We start from the raw sequence: 21,041 nt of genomic DNA, 5'->3' as shown, positions 1-21,041 counted from the left end.
TCTACTGCGGGCATGTCATTATAGCATCATCCATCCATTATATTTGAAGTCACAATGAAAGATTCTATTAAGTGAGGTAAAACACAATGTAAACACTTCATTATAAGAAAATCTTACATTTCAAGCAAAACACATTATTGGCATATGTATTTGAATAAAAGTGCCCAAATTGCACAATAATTGACTATTTGGCCATAAATTAACATTTATTATTACATTATTACGACAGATTTTAACCATGTGATTAGGACTGATGGGGCTGATACTAGTTATTTTACATACAGTAGAGTAGTTTATACCATTGATGGTAGTATGCTCTGGTTGGGTGGTCTGTTTTATCCTCCAGTGGACCCACACATTGTTGTATTCATGTTTATAAATTCCTTCTTTGTTTGCTCATATCTTCAAACCTGCAGTGCATCCTTCAAAAAGTATTCTACATTATTTTAATTTGGTTTGCGTTTGCTTTATTTGCTTGGATTCAATTGCAAAACCACCCAATTATGTGCAGCTAGTTTCATTCTTACTTTATGTACATATAGTTACTGTGTGACATTATAATGTGTATAAGGTGTATGGTTTGATGACTAATGATGAGCTGCTGTCTGTCTTGACCAGGAAATTCACACAAACAAAATTTTAAATCTTAACAGGCCTGTTTTCCTGATAGTATGTTGGTTAAATGAAGTGGAAGAAAATAAGTCAATTTGTGTTGGAGAGTACATCACCAATTCCATCACACTGTATAAATGATGTCAGGACTATGTGATCAGTCCATTGCTTATACATGACTGTGTTTCCAGACATGAGGAGAACCTGTTGGTCAAGTTTGCAGATGACACTACAATGGTGAGACTGATACGCAAAGATGATGAAACAATGTACAGGGAGTATGTTGAACAAACTGAAGGCTGGTGAAGGGTCAACAACATGGTACTCAGCGTGGACAAAACAAAAGCAATCATCAACTTTAAGAAGCTATGACCTAAGCACAGAGCCCTCGGCATCAGTGGAGAGAATGAAGAACATCAAGTTCTTAGAGGATCTCTGATAATCTGACATGGTCATAGAATATCTCTGTAGTGATGAAAAGGACCAAGCTGAGGATGAATGCCTGAGAAAACTGAAACAAGTATCACCTCTCACCAGCATCCTTAAAGTATTAAATTGAGGTGTGGTTGAGAGCGTGCTGACATATTACATTTCAGCCTGGTACTCCTGCTGCAGCATAGCAGAAAAGAAGGCTCTGTAAAGGGCAGTGAGGAGCTGAAAAAATTCATAGTTGTCTCCCATCCCTCTGTCTATAATCTTTTCTAGAGTCACTGTAGAAACAGGGTACTATGCAAAACATTGTGAGGGACCCCTCACATACTTTTTGTATTGCTACAACCAGGCAAAGATTTAGAAGCATTACATGCAAGACAACGAGATGCTACAATGCTTAACAGCTTTCTGCCACATGCTGTCAGGATACTGAACTCTAAACTTGAAGTTTATCTATCTCGGGAATGTTTGTAATAATTTGTGCTCACTGTGAACATAATATGTGTTTTTAAGTATTTTTTTTTATCGTGTTTATAAATTTTTTATTTTTTATTTTGCTGCTTGTGCTTCCAGGGAGAAAAGCTATTTCTTTTTTGTCTCTGTTACATTGTGGTTACAGAGAAAATAATTAAGTTTGGGTCTGATTCAGTTTTCTTTTGAAAATACCGGACCGGAAGTACTTCCTTATTCGTAGCGTTACCTCATTCTGTCCCTGTACCTTCCTCCCAAACCAAAGACTGACGAAGAAGCTGTATTTACCCGGCTTATAATAAGTCCATAGTCCTGTGTTTATTTTTCTTTTTAAGTGATGTAGTAATGGCGTCTGGTTTTGGGAAGATAGTCGTGGGTACTTATGTGGAGATAAAACGGAGTGATGGTAAGTTTCATCCTGTCTGCTCATTTTTCCGTCGCACTGTCTAAGTTGTGTAGGGATCTTTGTTGCTGCACTGCTGTTCAATATAGCAACCGTTGTTCCTGGCTGCAGAATGTATCGTTGATGTTAGCGTTAGCTTCACCAAGACTCAGGGCGGAGAGTACCACCATGGCCTTAGCGTTTGAATGGGTGCTTACCTTTGTTAGCAAACGTCAATGTGAATTAAAGCATTTTTTTAAATGTTGCTGTAAATTGACATTGTTTATATAATTTTGCTAATAGCATATGCTGTCAGTAGAAATTTAACAAGGCACAGTAGTACATTAACTGTACTACCTTATCATTATCTCAATTGTGTTTTTAACAAGAAATTAATCTCTTAGATTTATCAGGCTAGCTAGCTAAGCAAGTTAGCATTAGCGTATGGTTAGCTTAAACGGCTAACATGACTATTTCCCGGCTTTGTAACAGCAGTCAGCCGGGCTGGAACTTAACCATCATTATTCTGCTTAACTTGTTCATTGACTGTATTTTTATTTATTTGTTTTATTAACAGTCAAAGAGTTATAAAATATTTACAGAGTTAACACATGAGTTCCTGTTAAAACCATTAACAGGTCGAATATCTAGACTATTTTCAAACGTTGTTTTCCCATGTTATGCTGTGATAAAACCAAAGACAGGCGTGTCCCAAGATCTTTCTCACACTGGCTTTGTAGATGTGGATTATGCGTGAGGTTAAAGCTTTGTTGGATAAGATCTAAGAGAGAACATATTATACATAACATAAAGAAATAGTGAGATAGCGACTGAATGAAGATAAAGTGAGTAGAGCACCTTTTCCAGCGTTTTACTTATTAAAGCAGTACTGTTAAATGTAGTGGTTCAGGAAGAAAATTGGATTGAGCTTCAGTTTGATTTTAAAGATTAACAATTGAGTTGACAGAAATGAAGAGACTGCTTCTTCATTACTTTTCTAATGTGTGCCAGTCCATCAAAGACAAAGCCTTTAAAAGTTTATGTTTCTGGATATGTTTTGATTTCACCCACTTTTGTTTTGTTATAAACCCATATGATAATATTCATTATCAGAATACTTAAAATATAACCTTTTAGAAGCTACTGTTGGAGGTGTTTTCACCATTGTACTAGCAGTAAGTGATAGTAATAACTGGAGGTCCCCATCATCTGAGACTTTGTTATGAGCCTGAGATCAAGGATGAGATGTGAATTAAATGCACAGCAGGCCCAGAGAGGAAAGCTGTTTTGTTTGTCAGTTTTATGCTAGTTACTGTTGTATCCAGATCAGGGATTGCCCTGTCTCTGGGGGTTGGTGACAAGCTGGTCCAGATTCAGGCTATTAGCCACTACCCCATCTGTTGCAGCCAGCTCCCTGGATTTTGCCAGGACTCTCACTTGCTTCCACTGCTTCCATTTTCCTCCAGTTTCATAGCCATGCTTGTTGAGAGCAGGATCTTATACTGAATCTTTTTGAGCCATTTAATATACTATTTTTTCTTATTTATCAACTCTAACATAATAACTTGTTTATACTCTTCCTACTTGTGAAGATAAATTCCTTGTTTTATCTTTGGAGGGTATTTTGTGTTTGCATAATAGTTGTCAGTCTGTGATATGTTGATGTGCTTTTCAACTTTTTTAGTGTGTTTGGCTTTGTGTGTTTGGCTTGAAGGGCTTAGTAGAGCACCACATCTTAAGCCCCTTCAACTACTGGGAGGTGTGGGCATGCCCACTCAGCTCGATTTTGTATAAAAGTAGGACACTATCGATGGTGTATTCAGTTACAGAAAGTCAGCTATCAGCAGCTGTAAGACAAGCTAGTCTGTGTCTGACTTTGTATGTCAGCTTGTGAAAAAGCAACTAACCACTCATTGAATTCATAGCCAACTCCTACCCAACAGTGTATCTGGAACTTTTAGGTATACAATGTCAGCCACAGAACATATGCTGTGCCCTTGAAACCTGAGGCTCTGTGTTTTCGGTCAAAGGATTAATGAAAAGATAAATGAGATGATCAGCTGACAGAAAGATGAACAAATTAGATTACTGGTTAATGGTTGGTCTGTTGAAACACCAAATATCTATCTTGAGTTTTCAAAGTAAGTATATGTGTGCAATATGGACGCACACACACACACACATATATATATATATATATATATATATATATGTGTGTGTGTATATGTATGTATGTATGTGTGTATATGTATGTATGTATGTATAGATATATATATATATATATATATATATATTTAAAGTTGAAATGGTTAGTTCAATTATTTATCGAAAAAGACCAGTCTTCTGTTCTTATTGTTGCCACATTAAGGAGACAATGGCCTTCTGAGTTCTGTTTTAGCCTTTTAAAGATGTATTAATAACTCGTGCTTTCATTACCAATATTTGTACGTGTTGTCACACATTTTTAATTGAAAATCTTTGGAAATATGCACTGGAGGTTTTTGGAAGATATTAGATATGAAGGGTAGTCAGCATACATAAAGTGGCCACTTCTTGCAGGTTGATAAAATCATGTTGCTATGTGAGAATTCAGAGTTTTTGTTATTCTAGTTAAGCAATTTGGTTGCTTTGTCATTTTATGTAATTTCTGCTACGATGGAAGTAGGAGTGTTTTCATGAACGTTAATAATTAGTCTTTGTTGAAAAGTGTGATGGCCAACAAAACTTGACTCAAACCATTGATGTAAAACTGGTCCTCTAGGGCCACTGTCTTTCAGATTTTAGATATTTCCTTGCTTCAACACACCTAATTCAAATAAAATATATCCAAAGGCCCGTTGTCAAAGTTCTGCACAATGACCCATTAATTTGAGTCAGGTGTGTTGACACAGGGAAACATCTAAAAACATCTAAAACTTGCAGTGGGCCTTGAGGACCAAAGTTTACCATCCCTGGCCTAAACATATTGATTCTTAAGGTGGAGATGCATGGCTTGAAAATTTCTTGGCCTGTTTAGATTTTTATTTATTTATTTTTTTAAGTTTCGGCCAATACTAAGATTCTCAAGAAAAAATTTATAAAAAAAAAAAAACGAATGTGCATTGCACTTGATATTATTAATTAAAGTAGACAGTTTATATGCTATACTTACATATTGATAATACATTTGAAATTTGGGCTGTGCCCTTGAAAATCTTTTTCCTACTTGCTGGCTCACGTCCAGTATCTGAAAGAGGTCCTGTAATCTGCTGCCATTTTGAAGAAACTTGTAGTTGTAGTTGATCATTTCATGTGAACACACAGGTGAAATTTTAATTAAGATATATATAACTATGAAAAAGAAACAATAGAAAAAAATATTATTTTGTATGCCATTACTATAGTTCTTAGAAAATTCTAATTGGTCCAAATTGAATTTGGCAGTTCACAAAAACTGCAAGTTAAAATTGGCCTGCCACCTACAGAATTGCATCTGTTGTTTGCACAGACTGCATCTTCTGAAGACGCTGATGTACCATGCTTTTACACCCTTCACCCTTCAATACAGACACTTATTGCTGGTTTGTAATGGATGTTTCATGTGCATATCTGAAATCGAGTATAAATTTGCAGAAAGGAGATGTAATTATCATATTACATACTTTTTAAATTGCCAATTGCACTACAATTCTATATTTATGTAATTCTAAACTTGCAAGTTGTTTAGCAAGGTCTTTGAACACAAATCATTTCCAGGAAGTTGGTTTCTGCTTGGTTGCTGTTACGTATGCAATATTTAATTGAAGGAATCCTATGACTGAACCCACAGGAAGGCTGTGGTCTCTAACTTAACTGCTGAGATCAGTCAAACCACCACCCACACTTGCTTTTTCTTTTGTCTATTCTATACTGGTGGCTAATACCTATTATCAGCATGGAGACATGATTTGGGGGGACTCACTTGACAATAAGTACCACATGTTAAAAATCCTGTGAATGCTGCAGTGACTATTACAGAATGGCATGTTTTTGATACTCTTCAAGTAGAGGTGTAAAACCAAGACCTAATCCTTATTTACGTCCTTGGCCTTATATTTTAGCCCTTCTGTCCCGTTTTGTGGGGATTATATTATCTTTTTTTTTTTTTTTTTTTTTTTTTTTTGCAGTGCTTTTCTATTACACAGTACCTTATGGTACAGTATGACTAAGCTTTCCATCACATATTGTACCATCTCACTGTAGGTGAGACCAACTGTCTTATCAGCACAGCACATGTAAAGCTGTTTCACTATATGTGTATTTATTACATTACATTGATACTACAGATGCTTCTATCCAGTGTGACTTACAAGTAAGGAATACAGAGAAGTACAGAGTGGTTGTCGCTCTGAATTAATTTACTACTAGCTTTAAGTGTAAGTGTCTGCTATGAGTGATATTAACAGAGCTGGACTCTTGTCATTGAAGAAACGAAAATCAGTCTGTAAATCCAAACTCGCGCTTGATAAACATGGTCATATTCATTAGGTTTGCTGTCAGTATTTGATGGTGCACACCAATATTTATGTAATTTGTGTTAAAAATTGTGTGCTGGACTTTCAAACAACTTCATGGAAGTTGCTCTTATTTGTTTCCACTGTGTAGTCCTTGTAATGCTGTAACTCTGTAGAAGGAAAACTTGAGTTTAAAAAAAGAAAAAAATCAGACATTTCCATACGCTGCACAATGAATGACTGATGTTAGTATAAAAATTATGCCAATCTCTTTCTTATTTTTGGTTCGATCACTGAATTTGGATTCTAGGATCTGCTGATCCTGGATCATTCTTACACTGTTGTTAGATGTGAACATGTGTATACTATGCTGTTTTATTTTATAATACAGTTAAATTTAGATAATACACGTTAAGATTAGAAGAGATGGACTGATCTTTTCTCAATAATACACAAAGATGAATCTTCTTAAAAAGTTAGAAAGCTGCACTGTGTCCTGTACTTTGCTACTAACTGAACAACAGTCCAGTTGGCTGTTGCATAGATAATTAGTTGCACTTAAATGGGTAATACTTGCTATATTTCAGGTCATTTAGGTTGTGTAGACTGTGGTGAATACCTGCAGTTTGCTATGTGCTTTGTTGTTTCTGAGCATGATCATGTATTATTTGGGTTTGTGTGCACTGAGTGGCAGCCTGACAAATAGTTAAGCCTTCCCTTTGTCAGCTTGATAGCTAGTGTGTGCTGTGTAGAATATAGTCTTTAGTTGTTATTATTTTATTATGCAAAACAGCATGCACCTCTATATATCTAAATTAACAAAGAGTATTTATTATAACTATAAAGTCGACTATCAATACATCAGTTTATGATGTATCAGAACCTGATACAAGTGTTGGATAGGCCCCAACTCTAATACGTAAAAAAATAATCAAAACAAGTAAATACTGGAATTGTAGTTAATTGAGGATATGATCCTATCATGCTTATTAAAAACAAAAAGTTTATGAGAATTGATAAATAATTAGGTGGAGGATGGATCAAGACATAGTCCAGATATGTTTCATAATGAACACCTGCAGTCAACTTTGGACTGGTTCTCTCCACCGCAAAGCTAAATGATAGGGTTTTCTGAAAATATCTATGTTGTTCATTTGCTCAACAGTTATAGAGACATGAAAAATTAATCTTTTAGGTCTGTTGAAGCAGCTACACTTTTAATATGTTGCCCATCTGGCTTTGCACCAGTTTAACTAATGATAGAAACATTGTGCCTCAGAAAAAGCGGTATAATGAAGCGGTGATTGGCACTCCTTTGCCTTGCTATGTTTCTTCTGCACTGGTCATCCTAGACAGACCTATGGCTAGTCTTCTATAGGTCAGTAAGCCTTCATATCGTCCAGATTTGAGAAATATTTAATTTAGTTCATTTTACAGCATGAAACCAGTCAATTATTAGACACAGCCAAAGTTTAGTTAACAAACTAAAGCAAATTATTAATGCAGAGGTGAAGAATTTATCAGTTAATTTACTAATGCATTTGTTTCAGGTGCATATATATATTCACATATTATATTAATATTTCAATCATGGCAGTAAAATACCCCTCAAATGTTCGTAATAATCAGAGTACACAGTAGGGGTAGTGTTATTCTCCCACTGTTTAAAGACGACGACTCCACTTTTCCTGTGCTGTAAAATATCTGTGTAAAACCACTGCAGGCCAAATCAGTCAAATGTTCAGCAGTTAAGAACACTGAAAGCATCTTTTACTTGCTTGCTCCCAGTGTGTCACTAAATAATGGATACTGGAACACGGTCTTTCCTTAGAACTGTGAAGGGAACTAGCAGTGTGCAGTCAAATCCACACAGGCAAAAATGGGAGGACTTAACAGGCCTTTTACAGCTGCCGTCATTACACTGTAGAGAGAGTCCTGAAGGTTAACATCAGCCGTTGTTGACCACTCGTCATTATTACACCTAGTTTTGGAATTTACTAAGGGTAGCTCCTACATATCTCATTGTTCTCACATAATATTTACAGGAATTGTCACCTAATTCATTTTGCAAAATAAAACCAAATTAAACATTTTTTTATGTGAATGTTTATTATTATTTGGACAGGATTTTTCTTTTTTGTGTCATTCAAACTCTGTTTGGATTATCTGAAACCAAAATTCACATGATCACAAACTGAAAAGAATCACAGATGACTATTTTTACAACTTGGAAATGATGTTGAACAAAATTATTTTGTACAGGTGCAGTTTATTTTTTTGTACTTTTGTACCAATAAAATGTATTTAATACATTTAATTTCTCTGCTGTGTCATTACGATTTCAACATTTTAGATAACAGTAACATAGAACCATGGTCATCAAATAAAAACAGCAGTGTTATTGTTTTTAACAGTTAAATAAATAAATAAATAAAATACCAGTATTGTTAGTTCAAAAGTTGTTCTTTTTCTAAAAGTGTTCTTTTTTGTTGTTGTTATTCTGATTATATGATATTTGAGTTTTCTTGTCCCTGCTACTTTCACAGGACGTATACATCAGGCAATGGTGACCTCACTAAATGACGACAACGAGAGCGTCACCGTCGAGTGGATAGAAAACGGAGACACAAAAGGGAAAGAGGTAAATGACTATTTACCACCTTTTATTTCCTCTAAAAGCACCCTAACCAGCAGCTTCATTTGCTTTTTTTTTCCACAGTTGTGAATAATTCATCCAGACATTCCAGAAGTGCTGTGATTATGCAACTAGCCTACATGTCCTACAGTCACACTTAAGGCTGTTACATACTCCGCGAGAAGCCAGAGCTTTTTCTTGTTCTCGAGGCCACAAGAACAAAATGACATGATTTGTTTTCGCGGACGTGGTTGAGGACATCTTGCAGAGTGCTCTTGATGCATCAGGCGAGCAGAAATTTCTTCTTGTAGAGCTCTGAGAAATATTGTGTGATTTTTTGGACATTTGAGGTGGGCATGGTTAACACAGAAAAGCGGGAAGTGAAAAGTTGTCACTTACGCATTTCCAATGGTGCAAGATTGAACGGTTAGTTTTGATCAAGGTACGAAAATGATAAAGACACGGACACTGCTGCGTGCACAATCCTGTCCCGTCGTGGACGAAGCTTCTCGTGGAGTATGAATTGACCGCACCAAAACAAACTTTTTTTCTTGTTCTTGCGGCCTCGAGAATCAAGTTCTCGCGTAGTATGTAACAAGCTTTAGTCTTCTCCACACTAATGTGCATGAGCTTACACAGGTTGTTACTCTGATCAAGTCCCAAAATGTGAGTTGAACAATATATTTCAACATCCGCATTAAAAAAATAATCTTGATGAATATTATAAAAATTCCAAAGATTAAAAATGGTGAACTGATAAGTAATTTCAGTATTTCATCTGCATTCAGCCTTTCACTGTCATCCTCTTGGGTTCATATAAGACAGTTTATACATGCATACAAGCTAATAAAAAAAAAAACAATGATTAAAAAAAATAATTGCAACATTTAAAGTTTTAACAGCCCTTTGACTTTAAAATCAGCATTGAATTTGTTGGCCTAATCGAGGTTCTTTCTTGTATCAGCACAGGGAGCCTTTAAAGTTGGGACAAACCATCAAAGGGTAATTTATTGTTCTGGGGGCGGTTTCAAACCAGAAAACAAGTAATCCAAGATAAGACAAAAAAAGGGCTTGACAGGATATTGTCAGAGAATACTGGCTTAACTGGTTTCAAATACGTCAAGGTAGGCAAAAGAGGATTGACTAAAGTTTGGCAGACTAAAGGAAGCTTATGCATTTAATAATATTTACAAACACCAACAGAATATTTGTACAAGAAGTTAAAGGTTCCATATTATGCAAATCTCACTTTCTAAAGGTTTTCTACTTGTCATATGTGTCCAACAATGAGAAAATTCTGTCACCTTTCTCACTTGAAGACTTTTTAGTGAATGTGTGTTCAAACGTGTGAGTCTGAGACCTTTCCCTTTGTGACCTCATGAAGGGAAATAACCACTCTCCTCTGTAATGGATACTGCCATTGACCCACCTCCCTGGATAGCTTCCCTCTAAAATCACCAAGGAGGCGCCAGCGAAAGCTGGATCCTCTCCAAGATAGGGGTGTGGAGTGGGTGTGGTCAGGCACCACTCATTAACATTTAAAGGTTCAGACACAGAAAGAGGCTGTTATTGGTAGAGCTACTAAAGCCAGTTTTAGAATGGCTGAAATTAAGGACCAAGGTTGAGTTTGGGGTAATACATTTTGAGAACATTGTTGTTGGACCTTTGACACCCATATGAAGCTGTTGAAAATATTTATAATATGAGACCTTTAAGCATCTTCTACTTCATTCAAAAACATACATCTACAGAGGCAACATATCCCAGGCCCTGACAGTTGGTACCACTCATGCAGGTTGCTGTCTGAAAAAGCCAGGAAGCTAGAACACTCAGATAGCCCTTTTCAATATGTGTACTTTGTCATCAATCACGTCATCTGAAAATGGGTATGCCATTGTGAAGAGAGAAATCTCAACAACTGCAGTGATGCATGCCAGAGCTATTTGCATATATGGCATGTCAGTATAAACACAGACTTTATATAACTACATTGCTGTGACCTTACTAATTTACTACTAATTATTATTTTTTTACTCTAGCCCTGTCTAATGTTGTAGATCACAGTTTCATATATGTGAAATAACACTATCCTGTTTCTGGACAGATTGATTTGGAGAGCATATTTGCACTAAATCCTGATGTAGCTCCAGATGAAGAGATTGCCCCTAGTCCAGAGACCCCACCCCCTCCTACACCCACATCTGTAAAGGTCAACAAAATTGCAAAGGTAAGTACTGCTATGCCACCTTGTCAATTCAGCTTTATTTATATAGCACCAATTCACAACAAAGCCATCTCAAGGCACTTTACAATCAATTCAAGCCGATTCATTGTGGTCCAATTAAAACAATTCCACAATAGTCCATTTTATAATTACTGTCTTCATAGATGCTAATTCATAAAAAAATAATTGCTTAGCTAAGGGAAACTAACATGGCTGATATAGGTACATGGTATGATTTAGATTTTCTAAATAATAAAACATTTTGTTTCTCAGTATAAAATTCTGATTTAACATTATGGTCAGGGTGCTGTCTTGTGCAGAGTGTTAAATTGTGGCTCAGTCTGCTGGGCCTTATTATAGAGTCTGGATAATTCTGGGTAACCAGCTAATCAGTCTTGTTAAGTTCAATGTGTGCATTAGTGCTGGGATTGGGATATGCCAGAACTATCAGATCATTACACCAAATTTCACCATAACTTTGTCTTTATCATTTACATTAAGTAGTACATTTCATCTTTACTTACCAATCACTTGAGACCAAGCTGTCCATCCATTAACACACAGAAAGCCCCCCATTAACCCTTAATAATAATTAACCTAATGGAGTGTAATGACTAGTATCATACTTACCACAGACTGTTTCATACATTGTGAAAATGTTCATGTTGGCTTTACCTAAAAGTTTGTACTGGCCTTCATTTCTTTGTGTTTTTTGAGTTCCACACACACAAAAGTGTTTGTCTTTAACTATTAGCATCTAAGCTCACAGTATCCCAGATTGTACCGAAGCCTGACAGAGATCATTAACTCTTCTATTTTTTCATGGCAGTTGGCAAAGAGCTTGGTACATTACTGTCATCTTGTGGTGATAACAATGCATTACTGCTAGCGGATGGTTCAATCAATAATGGTTCCATAACAAGATGAGTATATAATCCATTCAGTGTCTAATATTTTTATGACTATTTAAAATTTTGGAACTAATTTCTTATCCCTAGTTCCAGTTTGTCCGGTTCGCCCAAGATAAACAGAAGAATGGAATAAATTGACCAATTGTCAGCTCTCAAGCTGTGTCCAGAGTCCACTAAAAAAATATTTTATATTAAGGGACCCAAAGAATCAGTCAGCTTGTTGGAGTGATCGGGTTTAAAGGTCTGGAGTGGTGCAACAACTGGGATTGTTTAGTTGAATATTGTTGTGATGCATTGTTTTAGCACATTGCTCTGTTTTGTTTTTTAAAACCAAAACTCTAATGTGAGTTGTGGTGTAATTCAGAATAGGCTTTTGTTGCTTAAAGTTTATTCTTTGAACAAAGGGTTTTTTTTTTATGTCATTCACAAGCTGTGGACTGACTGGTAAAATGCAGTGTTCCAGTTGAATGCCTGCACCTGGCACTCTTACATGATACTGTAATTTAACACCCGGAAGAATTCTGTGATGCTTTAATGTGAAGTATATGGAGGAGCTGCTTGCATTCATTTTCTTTGAAGTGTTCGTGTACCAGCAGCATGACCTAAGACATTTATAATAAGAAAAGAGACTTTTGTAATCTATAATCTCCACTAATCAGATTGTTAGGAATAGTCTATTTCTGTATCTCTAAGGAAAGACATAAACTCCCTCAGGGGTCACCATTAAGTGTAAAAACAGCATTTAGAATAGCACTGGTTGATTCAACATCTTACTTTTTTCTTTCTTCTTCATCTTCCTTTAGAACCGACGGACAATAGCACCTAATAAAATTGATGCGCCATCCAAAGACAATAGAGGTTTGTTCTATATGGTTTTAAATGTCATTTTGCACTTTTTTATGGAATAATCACTTCAGTGACCTGTTATTGGTTAGTTGTGTTTGTTTTTAATCTCTAGAAATGTCCATTCAGCTTGTTTCACACATTTTTGACCTGTTAGATCAGAAATATTGATCATAGGTTGTCCTGAGATGTATAGGGAAAAGAATTAGAGGAAGATGTTAATAATTTAGTACTGGGTCGAAATCGCTCGTGATTTTCGCTTAATATTAGGCAAACCTTTGGATGAAGATTTAAAAAACGGATTCTATTTTACAATGAATTATCAGAATTATAGTTATATTAGTTATTATAATATTTTTTTTGATTTCCCTCAGGGGTTTGATAAAGCAAATTTCATTATTCAGTTTACTATCACACTCAAATATTGTTTCTCAGTGACATCTGGACCAACACGTCTTTGTCTTAATATTTGTGGTTTTGTGTTCTCAGCAATTCCAACCCGGGCCAGACCACCTCAGCCTCAGCAGCCAGAACCTGCCCCACCTCCTCCAGTACCGCAGCCTGTACAGCCCACTCAGGCCCAGACACAACAGCAACTACAGAATGGTATAGTAACTAAGACTATTGTGTTTTCTTTTATAAATAGCTTGTAATTTTTCAGGAAAATATTGTCAGAGAGCTAGTTTCATTCATTCAAGCAACTGTCTCAAGATTAAATGCACTCTAATTAAATACAATACTCATGTTACATTTTTTTAATATGTTGTCAAATGAATGTTTGGAAAAACGCTAACGCTTTTTTTTTTTTGTGGTTGCAACATTTTTATTTATGGACACAATAACGCTGTCAAAATGTCTTTAATATTTCATGTTTTGTTGATCACGTATTTATCACAGAATCCCCACATCACCTGATATCCAGAAAGGAGTTTGGACAGCTTTGTATGTATCATCTGCATGTTACCCCTGCCCTCAGTGCTTTATGGTGATTCTGATAGGTTTCCCAATAGCCTGTGCGAGTCTTAGTCTTACAGGAAGATTGTACATTCAGATGTCTACTATCTGTTCAGTTTGCAAAAACGAGGCAGCACAAACAAAATCCATCCAGTAGGCATGCTTTCAGGGTATTAGGGAATTAAAACAAATGGAAAAAAGTGCTGCTGTTTGGCTGCTTCGTCTTTTCCAGATCTGATTTCTGCTGACTCACACACAAGTACACACATGAAACAGTGCACTGTGTGTTACTCAGACAGCATCAATAACCTTAAAGTGCTCACTGTCATTTGATGTCTAAGAGGAAGACAGAAACCTCCCTGTTCCCCCTCCTTCCCCATCAGGTGCTCCACTGAGTCCCTGTCAGACAGGACAACCCTCACGTATTGATGGTACTAGATTCCTCTTATACTTACTTTTCCTGGTGCTGACCCAGCTCATCATCTTCTCCCAGATTAGAGCAGATTATAAATCCCTCTGCTCTGATAGTCTGGGCTGTCTGGGTCTGGAGCCAGCAGGAGACTGGGACTGTATTACAGGGTTTTGGACAGGCTTTGCAGAGGGAAGCTGGGGCTGCAGGAGCAAGCCAGAGCTGCCAGGAATCAGAAGTGGCTTTCACTTACATTTTTCTATCTTGTGAATTACTGTGGTTACTAATTGTGTGATTGTGTGATTGAAACAACACTAATCAGTGGGTGTGCTGTGTTGGGAGCTTTTGGATAACTGGTTGATTGCTGGTTTATTAAGACTGTTTTATTAATTTAGAACAGCCCTCAAATAAGTACAATAATAAAAACAAGACTCCTCCATTGTAAATGACATGCTTTGATGTTCTTCAGTTCTTTTGTGATTGATGAAGCTGATAAAAGACGTTTTGAGCACACTAAAAATGTTTTTGTTAATGAAGAGAAAGCCGCCATTGTTATGCTGGAAACTCTGTGTGCCAGCCACTGCATCCTAGTCTGTGTTTCCATTATCAATGTTCTGCTTTGTTACAAGTATCCTGAAGTTTGTTTCTGTTTTGGCTGAATACCAGAGGCAATAAGGAAGCTTTGAAAAGTAGAGGAATTACTGTTCTTTTCTCAATGGCAGCGAGAAGGAAGTCGAATTGTGTGAAGGAGGTGGAGAAGCTGCAGGAGAAAAGAGAAAGACGCCGGCTTCAGCAGCAGGAGCTCAGGGAGAAGAGAGCCCAGGTACAGCAATGATATTCAGTTTTTCTTTATAATTAAATACATTTATTGGCTCTTAATTTCCAAAGAAATTTATGTTGAAATTACTCACCTTATCTCTTCTTTTTTCTTTTAAGGAGGTAGACACCACTATCCCCAACTATGAGATCATGTACATGATCCGAGATTTCCGAGCAAGTCTCGACTACCGGCCCCTGACTACCGCAGATGTAGTGAGTAAAGTGAAAATTCTCTTTCCATCTTGTTGTTAAAGCAGATTCTTAATAATAATATGAAAATGTACTCCTCTAATGCACTGACAAGATTGAAGAGCACAGAATATGCGTTTGTGTGAGGAAGCGTCCACTTAACAAAAAAGGTAAGGAAATTTATCTTCTTGTTTTTGGAAATGCTGCACTAATTTTCCACCAAAGTTGTTTTATAATTGGAGAGCTTCCTTCTTTGTTCCAGAGTTGTCCATGAAGGATCTAGATGTGATCACCATTCCTAGTAAAGATGTGGTGATGGTTCATGAACCTAAACAGAAAGTTGACCTGACCCGTTACCTGGAAAACCAGACCTTCCGCTTTGACTACGCCTTTGATGAGAGCACAACCAATGAGATGGTTTACAGGTTGGCAACATAAGAAAAAAAAACAACAACACACAGTTTTCTATGTCTTATTTTTTTTACAGTTGGTAGAAGTTCAATGCAACTTCTTTTTTTTACACCATCAGTTCATAGCATGTTTCATGTCAAGGTAATACACATAGTACATTTAAAACATTACAATATTCTAGAGACAAACTTGGCAATTTCCTGCATGAGCCAGTTCTTGACAACAATAGGGAACAAATATTTAGCAAGAGTTAACATTAATTGCAGGCTGTGCTTGTTAAATTTATTGTGATATCATTGTTCATAGCTTATATTTTTTATTACTGTTATGAAAGTGTGAATGCATGGCCATACAGAACTGTAGGTACTAACCAGTTTGTTCTACATGTGATAATTTTTATATCTTATTCTGCAGGTTCACTGCTAGACCTCTCGTGGAGACCATTTTTGAGAGGGGCATGGCCACCTGCTTTGCCTATGGACAGACAGGCAGTGGCAAAACGCATGTATGTTTCATGTGACTGAGAAAATCCAAACAACACTTGAAATAAATCAAACCTAATTGTTTGTGTTGAGAGTTGTGCAGCCTTTGAATACAGTTAGAAAATGATACATATTCATCTACACTGTGTTGTGTATTGTATTTTAGACTATGGGTGGAGACTTCTCTGGGAAGAACCAAGACTGCTCTAAAGGAATTTATGCATTAGCTGGTAAGTTAATGAGATAACATTTCCACCTTTTTTTTAACATGCTCTTTTGATTTAATAAAACTTTTCTAAGTTTTTAAAATCTCATCTTGTTTTTCTGCAGCTCGGGATGTATTTCTCATGTTGAAGAAACCCAACTACAAGAAGTTAGATTTGCAAGTGTATGCAACCTTCTTTGAAATCTACAGTGGAAAGGCAAGTGATAAATATGTTTATTATTTGTGCACTCAAACACAGCACTCTTCATTGCTGACTGTATATTTTCTGTTTAAAAGGTGTTTGACCTGCTGAATCGCAAGGCTAAACTGAGGGTGTTGGAAGATGGGAAACAGCAAGTGCAGGTTGTTGGGCTTCAGGAGAAAGAGGTTAAGTGCACAGAGGATGTCCTGAAACTTATTGAAGTGGGCAACAGCTGCAGGTAAGACAGTAGGGTCTTGTTGTTCAGGTTGTTTATTGTTTAGTTACAAATCCTTAAATTTGCTCAGTCCATGTACAAATATCTTGTTAGATTGTGTCACAGCTTTTGAACCACCTCATATTCCTTGTACGTTGTATTCTTACCAAATACAGAAAAACTTGTCATCTACTGCAGTTTTTTTTTTTTTCTTTTTTCTATTCTCCGGATTTGTGTGTTGCGTATAGTTATATCACTTTTATCTCTCCTAGAACATCTGGGCAGACATCGGCCAACGCTCACTCATCTCGCAGCCATGCTGTGTTCCAAATCATTATTCGGAGAAGGGGGAAAATGCATGGCAAGTTCTCCCTCATCGACCTTGCAGGGAATGAGAGGGGGGCGGACACGTCGAGTGCAGACAGGCAAACCCGTCTGGAAGGAGCTGAGATTAACAAAAGCCTGTTAGCCCTCAAGGTATTGTGGCTCTGTATTTGGTGTTTAAGCTATTTTATTCTTTTTTTTATATTGTTTTTGCTAAAAGACAAACATGCTGCAATTGCATTATTTTTCCATTTACCACATTCTGTGTCTTTCTCCTCATTTTGCTTCAGGAATGTATCCGAGCTCTTGGTCGTAACAAGCCCCACACTCCATTCAGGGCCAGTAAGCTGACTCAGGTCCTCAGAGACTCCTTCATTGGGGAGAATTCACGCACATGCATGGTCTGTTTTATTTCTAATTGCATTTGTACTTTTTGTTCATGTTGTTAAATCTCTACCATACATAATGGCCTAAAAGGTTTTGCCTTTCTCCCTATAGATTGCAACAATCTCTCCTGGCATGACGTCCTGTGAGAACACACTCAACACACTACGCTATGCCAACAGGTAGGGTTGACCTTCTTCTGTCTCTTTGAGAGTGTTCATGTGATAAAAGAATTAAAAATAAATTAGAATCTGCTAAGAAACTGTAGCTTCTTTATTTCCACTATAATGTTTAGTGACTTTAGTTTAGATGAACTTTAGCTATCAGAATGGTACTGTCAGTTTCTCTGCTTGCTCTCATTAGTTCTCTCTGACATTTTGTACCTTCCTCTTTCCTCTCCTTTCCTGCTGTTTCCTACTTCTTTCCAACCCTTTGCCCTTCTGTGCGCTGGTGTGACTGGTGCTGCCATGCAGAGTGAAAGAATTTGGGATTAGTCCATCAGACATCCCCTTCTCCCAGGGCAGTCAGGAAAGTCGCCCTGAGCACTCACCCACCAATACCTTTGAGTACGATGACTTTGCTGCCACCTCTCCCAGCAGGTTGAGCAATGCTTGTAGTATAACATTGCATGCACTGTCTTACATTAAAAACACCAATCTGTAAGCTCATTTTCTTTCATTTCATGCGCCATTCACTGTGGAAGTCTGTTCTTTATTTCTTTTTTCCTTTATTCATTTGTACGGTGTGCAAAGTTTCATCCTCTTGGAAAAATAGTACCTCCATCTGTCTGTGTTTGTGTGTGTTTTCAAATGCATGGTGGTTCAAAACGTGCCTTAGCTGTCCGTATTCGCATCCAGGATGAGCGTTTGTTTGAGCCAACTCACAGCAGGTAATCCCTCTTACAGTCCAAGTCTCAATTAATAAGCGCTGTACTTGGAGGTTGGCAGTACATGGCAGTAATCCCTCATCAGCTCTGTGACGCCTTGTTAAACACAAGCTCTGATCGTACAGACTCCAGCTAGCATGACAACCGATGTTGACAGATTGTAGAGCTAGAGGGATTCATTTATCTCCTTAAATGATGTCACTGCTGTCATGATGCTATAATAATGTACATGTTTTATAAACAATTGTACAAGGGAGTATCGAGGTCTCGGAGGAGGATTAAAATGACCTGTGAAATTTCAACAAAATAAACTGGTGGCATTGTTTCTTAAGAAAAGCAAAATGGATTCTTAGGATAAGTTTAGGTCGTATTACACTGCCATCATTTTTATTATGTGGATGGTAGCCCACTGTTGCATTATTTTCTCAACTCATTTTCACGTCCTGTGGATGTCCAGCTAGATTATTGTAGTAATATTTTAATTTTATCCTCAATATTTCAACTTTACTCTTTCTTCTTACCATGGCTTTATTCTTCAAATCATTCATTTAAAAAATATCCTTTTTTCCCCTCATTGACCACAATACTCTAATTTTTACTCCATACACCAGATGAAGCTGCGGTCGCGTTCATTCTGCCTGGTTGTCACCAGTTTAGTGTTCTTGTGGTCTGCAGGGTGAAGGAGCTGACAGTGGACCCCAACCAAGTGATGGAAGGAGGGCGACCTAACATTCATGCTGTCAACCAGCTGGATCTTTTGGATGAGGATTGGCTGAGTATCTCGCCTCAGAGAGATGACCTGAAACTGCTCTGTGAGCAGAATGTAAGGACAGGAACATGTGCTCCTTTCAACCAAAAATTTACTTTAAAATGTTTGTTTTTTGCATGGCGTATAATATTTACTGTTCTTTGCTGATTGTATTCATGTTTCCCAGGAGGAGGAAGTGTCCCCCCAGCTCTTCACCTTCCATGAGGCGGTGTCTCAGCTAGTTGAGATGGAGGAACAGGTCCTGGAAGACCACAGAGCTGTTTTCCAGGTTAAACAAATAAAAACACATCTTTCTGAAACCACTCCGGCTCTTTTATTATGTCCACGTAATGACAAATGCAAGTATAACACTGAGTTTGGAGAGATTTTATGTGAAAGCTACTTTGACAGTTATTTCTGCTGCTTTTCTGAGCAGGAGTCCATCCGGTGGCTGGAAGATGAGAAGGTGCTGCTAGAGATGACGGAGGAGGTGGACTATGATGTGGAGTCTTACGCCACTCAGCTGGAGCAGATACTAGACCAGAAAATAGAAATCCTTACTGAGCTCCGGGGTATGATTAAAACACAGACATGCATCACTGATAAAATATTACTTTTTTTTTATATATATATTCATTTTTATAAACACTTTTGGTAAAGCTGAAGCACATACTTTTTTTTTTTCATCTTTATTTTGTCATTATAGCTTTGATTTAGTTTTCTGATTGATACTTGGCTGTTCCACTTTGTGCATCAAACACTGATTGGTGGCATCTTTGGTTTTTCTTCTCAAACAGATAAAGTGAAGTCATTCCGTTCTGCACTTCAGGAGGAGGAACAAGCCAGTAAGCAGATCAATCCCAAGAGGCCACGTGCTCTTTAGAGACGGGAGGCTGAAGAAGTTTAAATGAAACATACATTAACATAACTACTAGATGTTTGGCACAAATCTAGCTGTCATTAGCAGCTGTGAAAACACAAATAAAATGACTGTCTAACATACCAACAGGCTCAAGGAAATGTATTATGATCACCCTTCTAACGGGCTCTTCATTCACTATGATCTTATTAGAAAAAAAAGGAAGGGAAATAGTCTTTCCTTCCATTTTAGGTTGTTTTTTTATGGCGAATGTTTAGTTTTCTTTTCCTGTTAAATTATTTTTGTTTTCTTTTATACTTGTTTATACCTCTTTTAGCTGAGTATTTTTGACCTGGTTTGACTATATCTCAATTTATCATGTCTCAGATTTTACCAGTATTTTGATTTCTGGTTGCTCTGGCCGACATTCTGCATGTGCACTCCAAATAGCTTATGTGTACCACTGTCTAAGAGTTCCCAGTTGGTATTGTGAGGCATATTTCATTGTGAGTTGATCTCTTTTCCTCTGAGTTTTAACCAGTCTGGAAGAAATCTTTTAACTCCACTGTTCTTTGTGTTTCTTTAATCATCACCCTGACAGGTTTTTACATGTAGTTTGTTTCCATTTGTGCCATGACATTTCATATGGCAACCAACTTATAAACTTTTACTTCATGCAAAACATGTTTCCACCCATTTATGTTCTTTATGAACAGAAACTAGAAAGAAAACTATTAATAAATGTATAGTGAAGACCACTGACCTACTGTTGGTTATGTTTCTCAGTGTTTGCACCAGATGTAATGTTGAAGTAATAAAAAAAAATTGTGTTTCATTAAAATGACCTCTGACTATTTTTTAAAATAAATGGATTAACCTCCATCACCTCAAACCTCACAAGTAGAAAAGGTCTCTAGAACTCAGTTTTTACATCCCATCAGCTTTAGTTTTATTATATTCTGACATTTTGACC

At 37.0% G+C, this 21,041-nt stretch overlaps 1 protein-coding gene across 5 annotated transcripts; it reads left to right on the top strand.

The window, feature by feature from the left end:
* Nucleotides 1-1,739: 1,739 nt before the first annotated feature.
* LOC121648622 (kinesin-like protein KIF2A) lies at nucleotides 1,740-20,912 on the top strand. 5 transcript variants are annotated; one of them, XM_041998840.1, is made up of 22 exons: nucleotides 1,740-1,921; nucleotides 8,916-9,010; nucleotides 11,109-11,231; nucleotides 12,943-12,997; nucleotides 13,472-13,588; nucleotides 13,880-13,924; nucleotides 15,068-15,168; nucleotides 15,282-15,377; nucleotides 15,469-15,523; nucleotides 15,616-15,778; nucleotides 16,179-16,269; nucleotides 16,413-16,476; nucleotides 16,577-16,668; nucleotides 16,749-16,891; nucleotides 17,140-17,344; nucleotides 17,482-17,592; nucleotides 17,690-17,757; nucleotides 18,049-18,174; nucleotides 19,137-19,284; nucleotides 19,397-19,498; nucleotides 19,646-19,781; nucleotides 20,007-20,912. In XM_041998840.1, the coding sequence occupies exons 1-22, from the start codon at nucleotides 1,861-1,863 to the stop codon at nucleotides 20,090-20,092; spliced, it is 2,283 nt and encodes a 760-aa protein (XP_041854774.1). In that variant the 5' UTR covers nucleotides 1,740-1,860; the 3' UTR covers nucleotides 20,093-20,912. The 5 variants fall into 5 exon arrangements, with proteins under 5 accessions (XP_041854774.1, XP_041854775.1, XP_041854776.1 ...); XM_041998843.1 differs by lacking the exon at nucleotides 1,740-1,921 and adding an exon at nucleotides 9,089-9,291; XM_041998841.1 differs by lacking the exon at nucleotides 13,880-13,924.
* The last annotated feature ends 129 nt before the right edge of the window (nucleotides 20,913-21,041 follow it).

This window comes from Melanotaenia boesemani, chromosome 11 (assembly GCF_017639745.1).
Source record: "Melanotaenia boesemani isolate fMelBoe1 chromosome 11, fMelBoe1.pri, whole genome shotgun sequence".
Taxonomy (NCBI): domain Eukaryota; kingdom Metazoa; phylum Chordata; class Actinopteri; order Atheriniformes; family Melanotaeniidae; genus Melanotaenia; species Melanotaenia boesemani.
This window is presented reverse-complemented; position numbering and strand designations above follow the sequence as displayed.

What these genes read in the sequence shown, in the direction of transcription:
- LOC121648622 (XM_041998840.1), top strand. Translation starts at nt 1,861, where the DNA reads ATGGCGTCTGGTTTTGGGAAGATAGTCGTGGGTACTTATGTGGAGATA. An exon ending in GAGACACAAAAGGGAAAGAG is followed by an intron (nt 9,011 to 11,108) that starts GTAAATGACTAT and finishes GTTTCTGGACAG; the next exon opens with ATTGATTTGGAGAGCATATT. An exon ending in GCCATCCAAAGACAATAGAG is followed by an intron (nt 12,998 to 13,471) that starts GTTTGTTCTATA and finishes TTGTGTTCTCAG; the next exon opens with CAATTCCAACCCGGGCCAGA.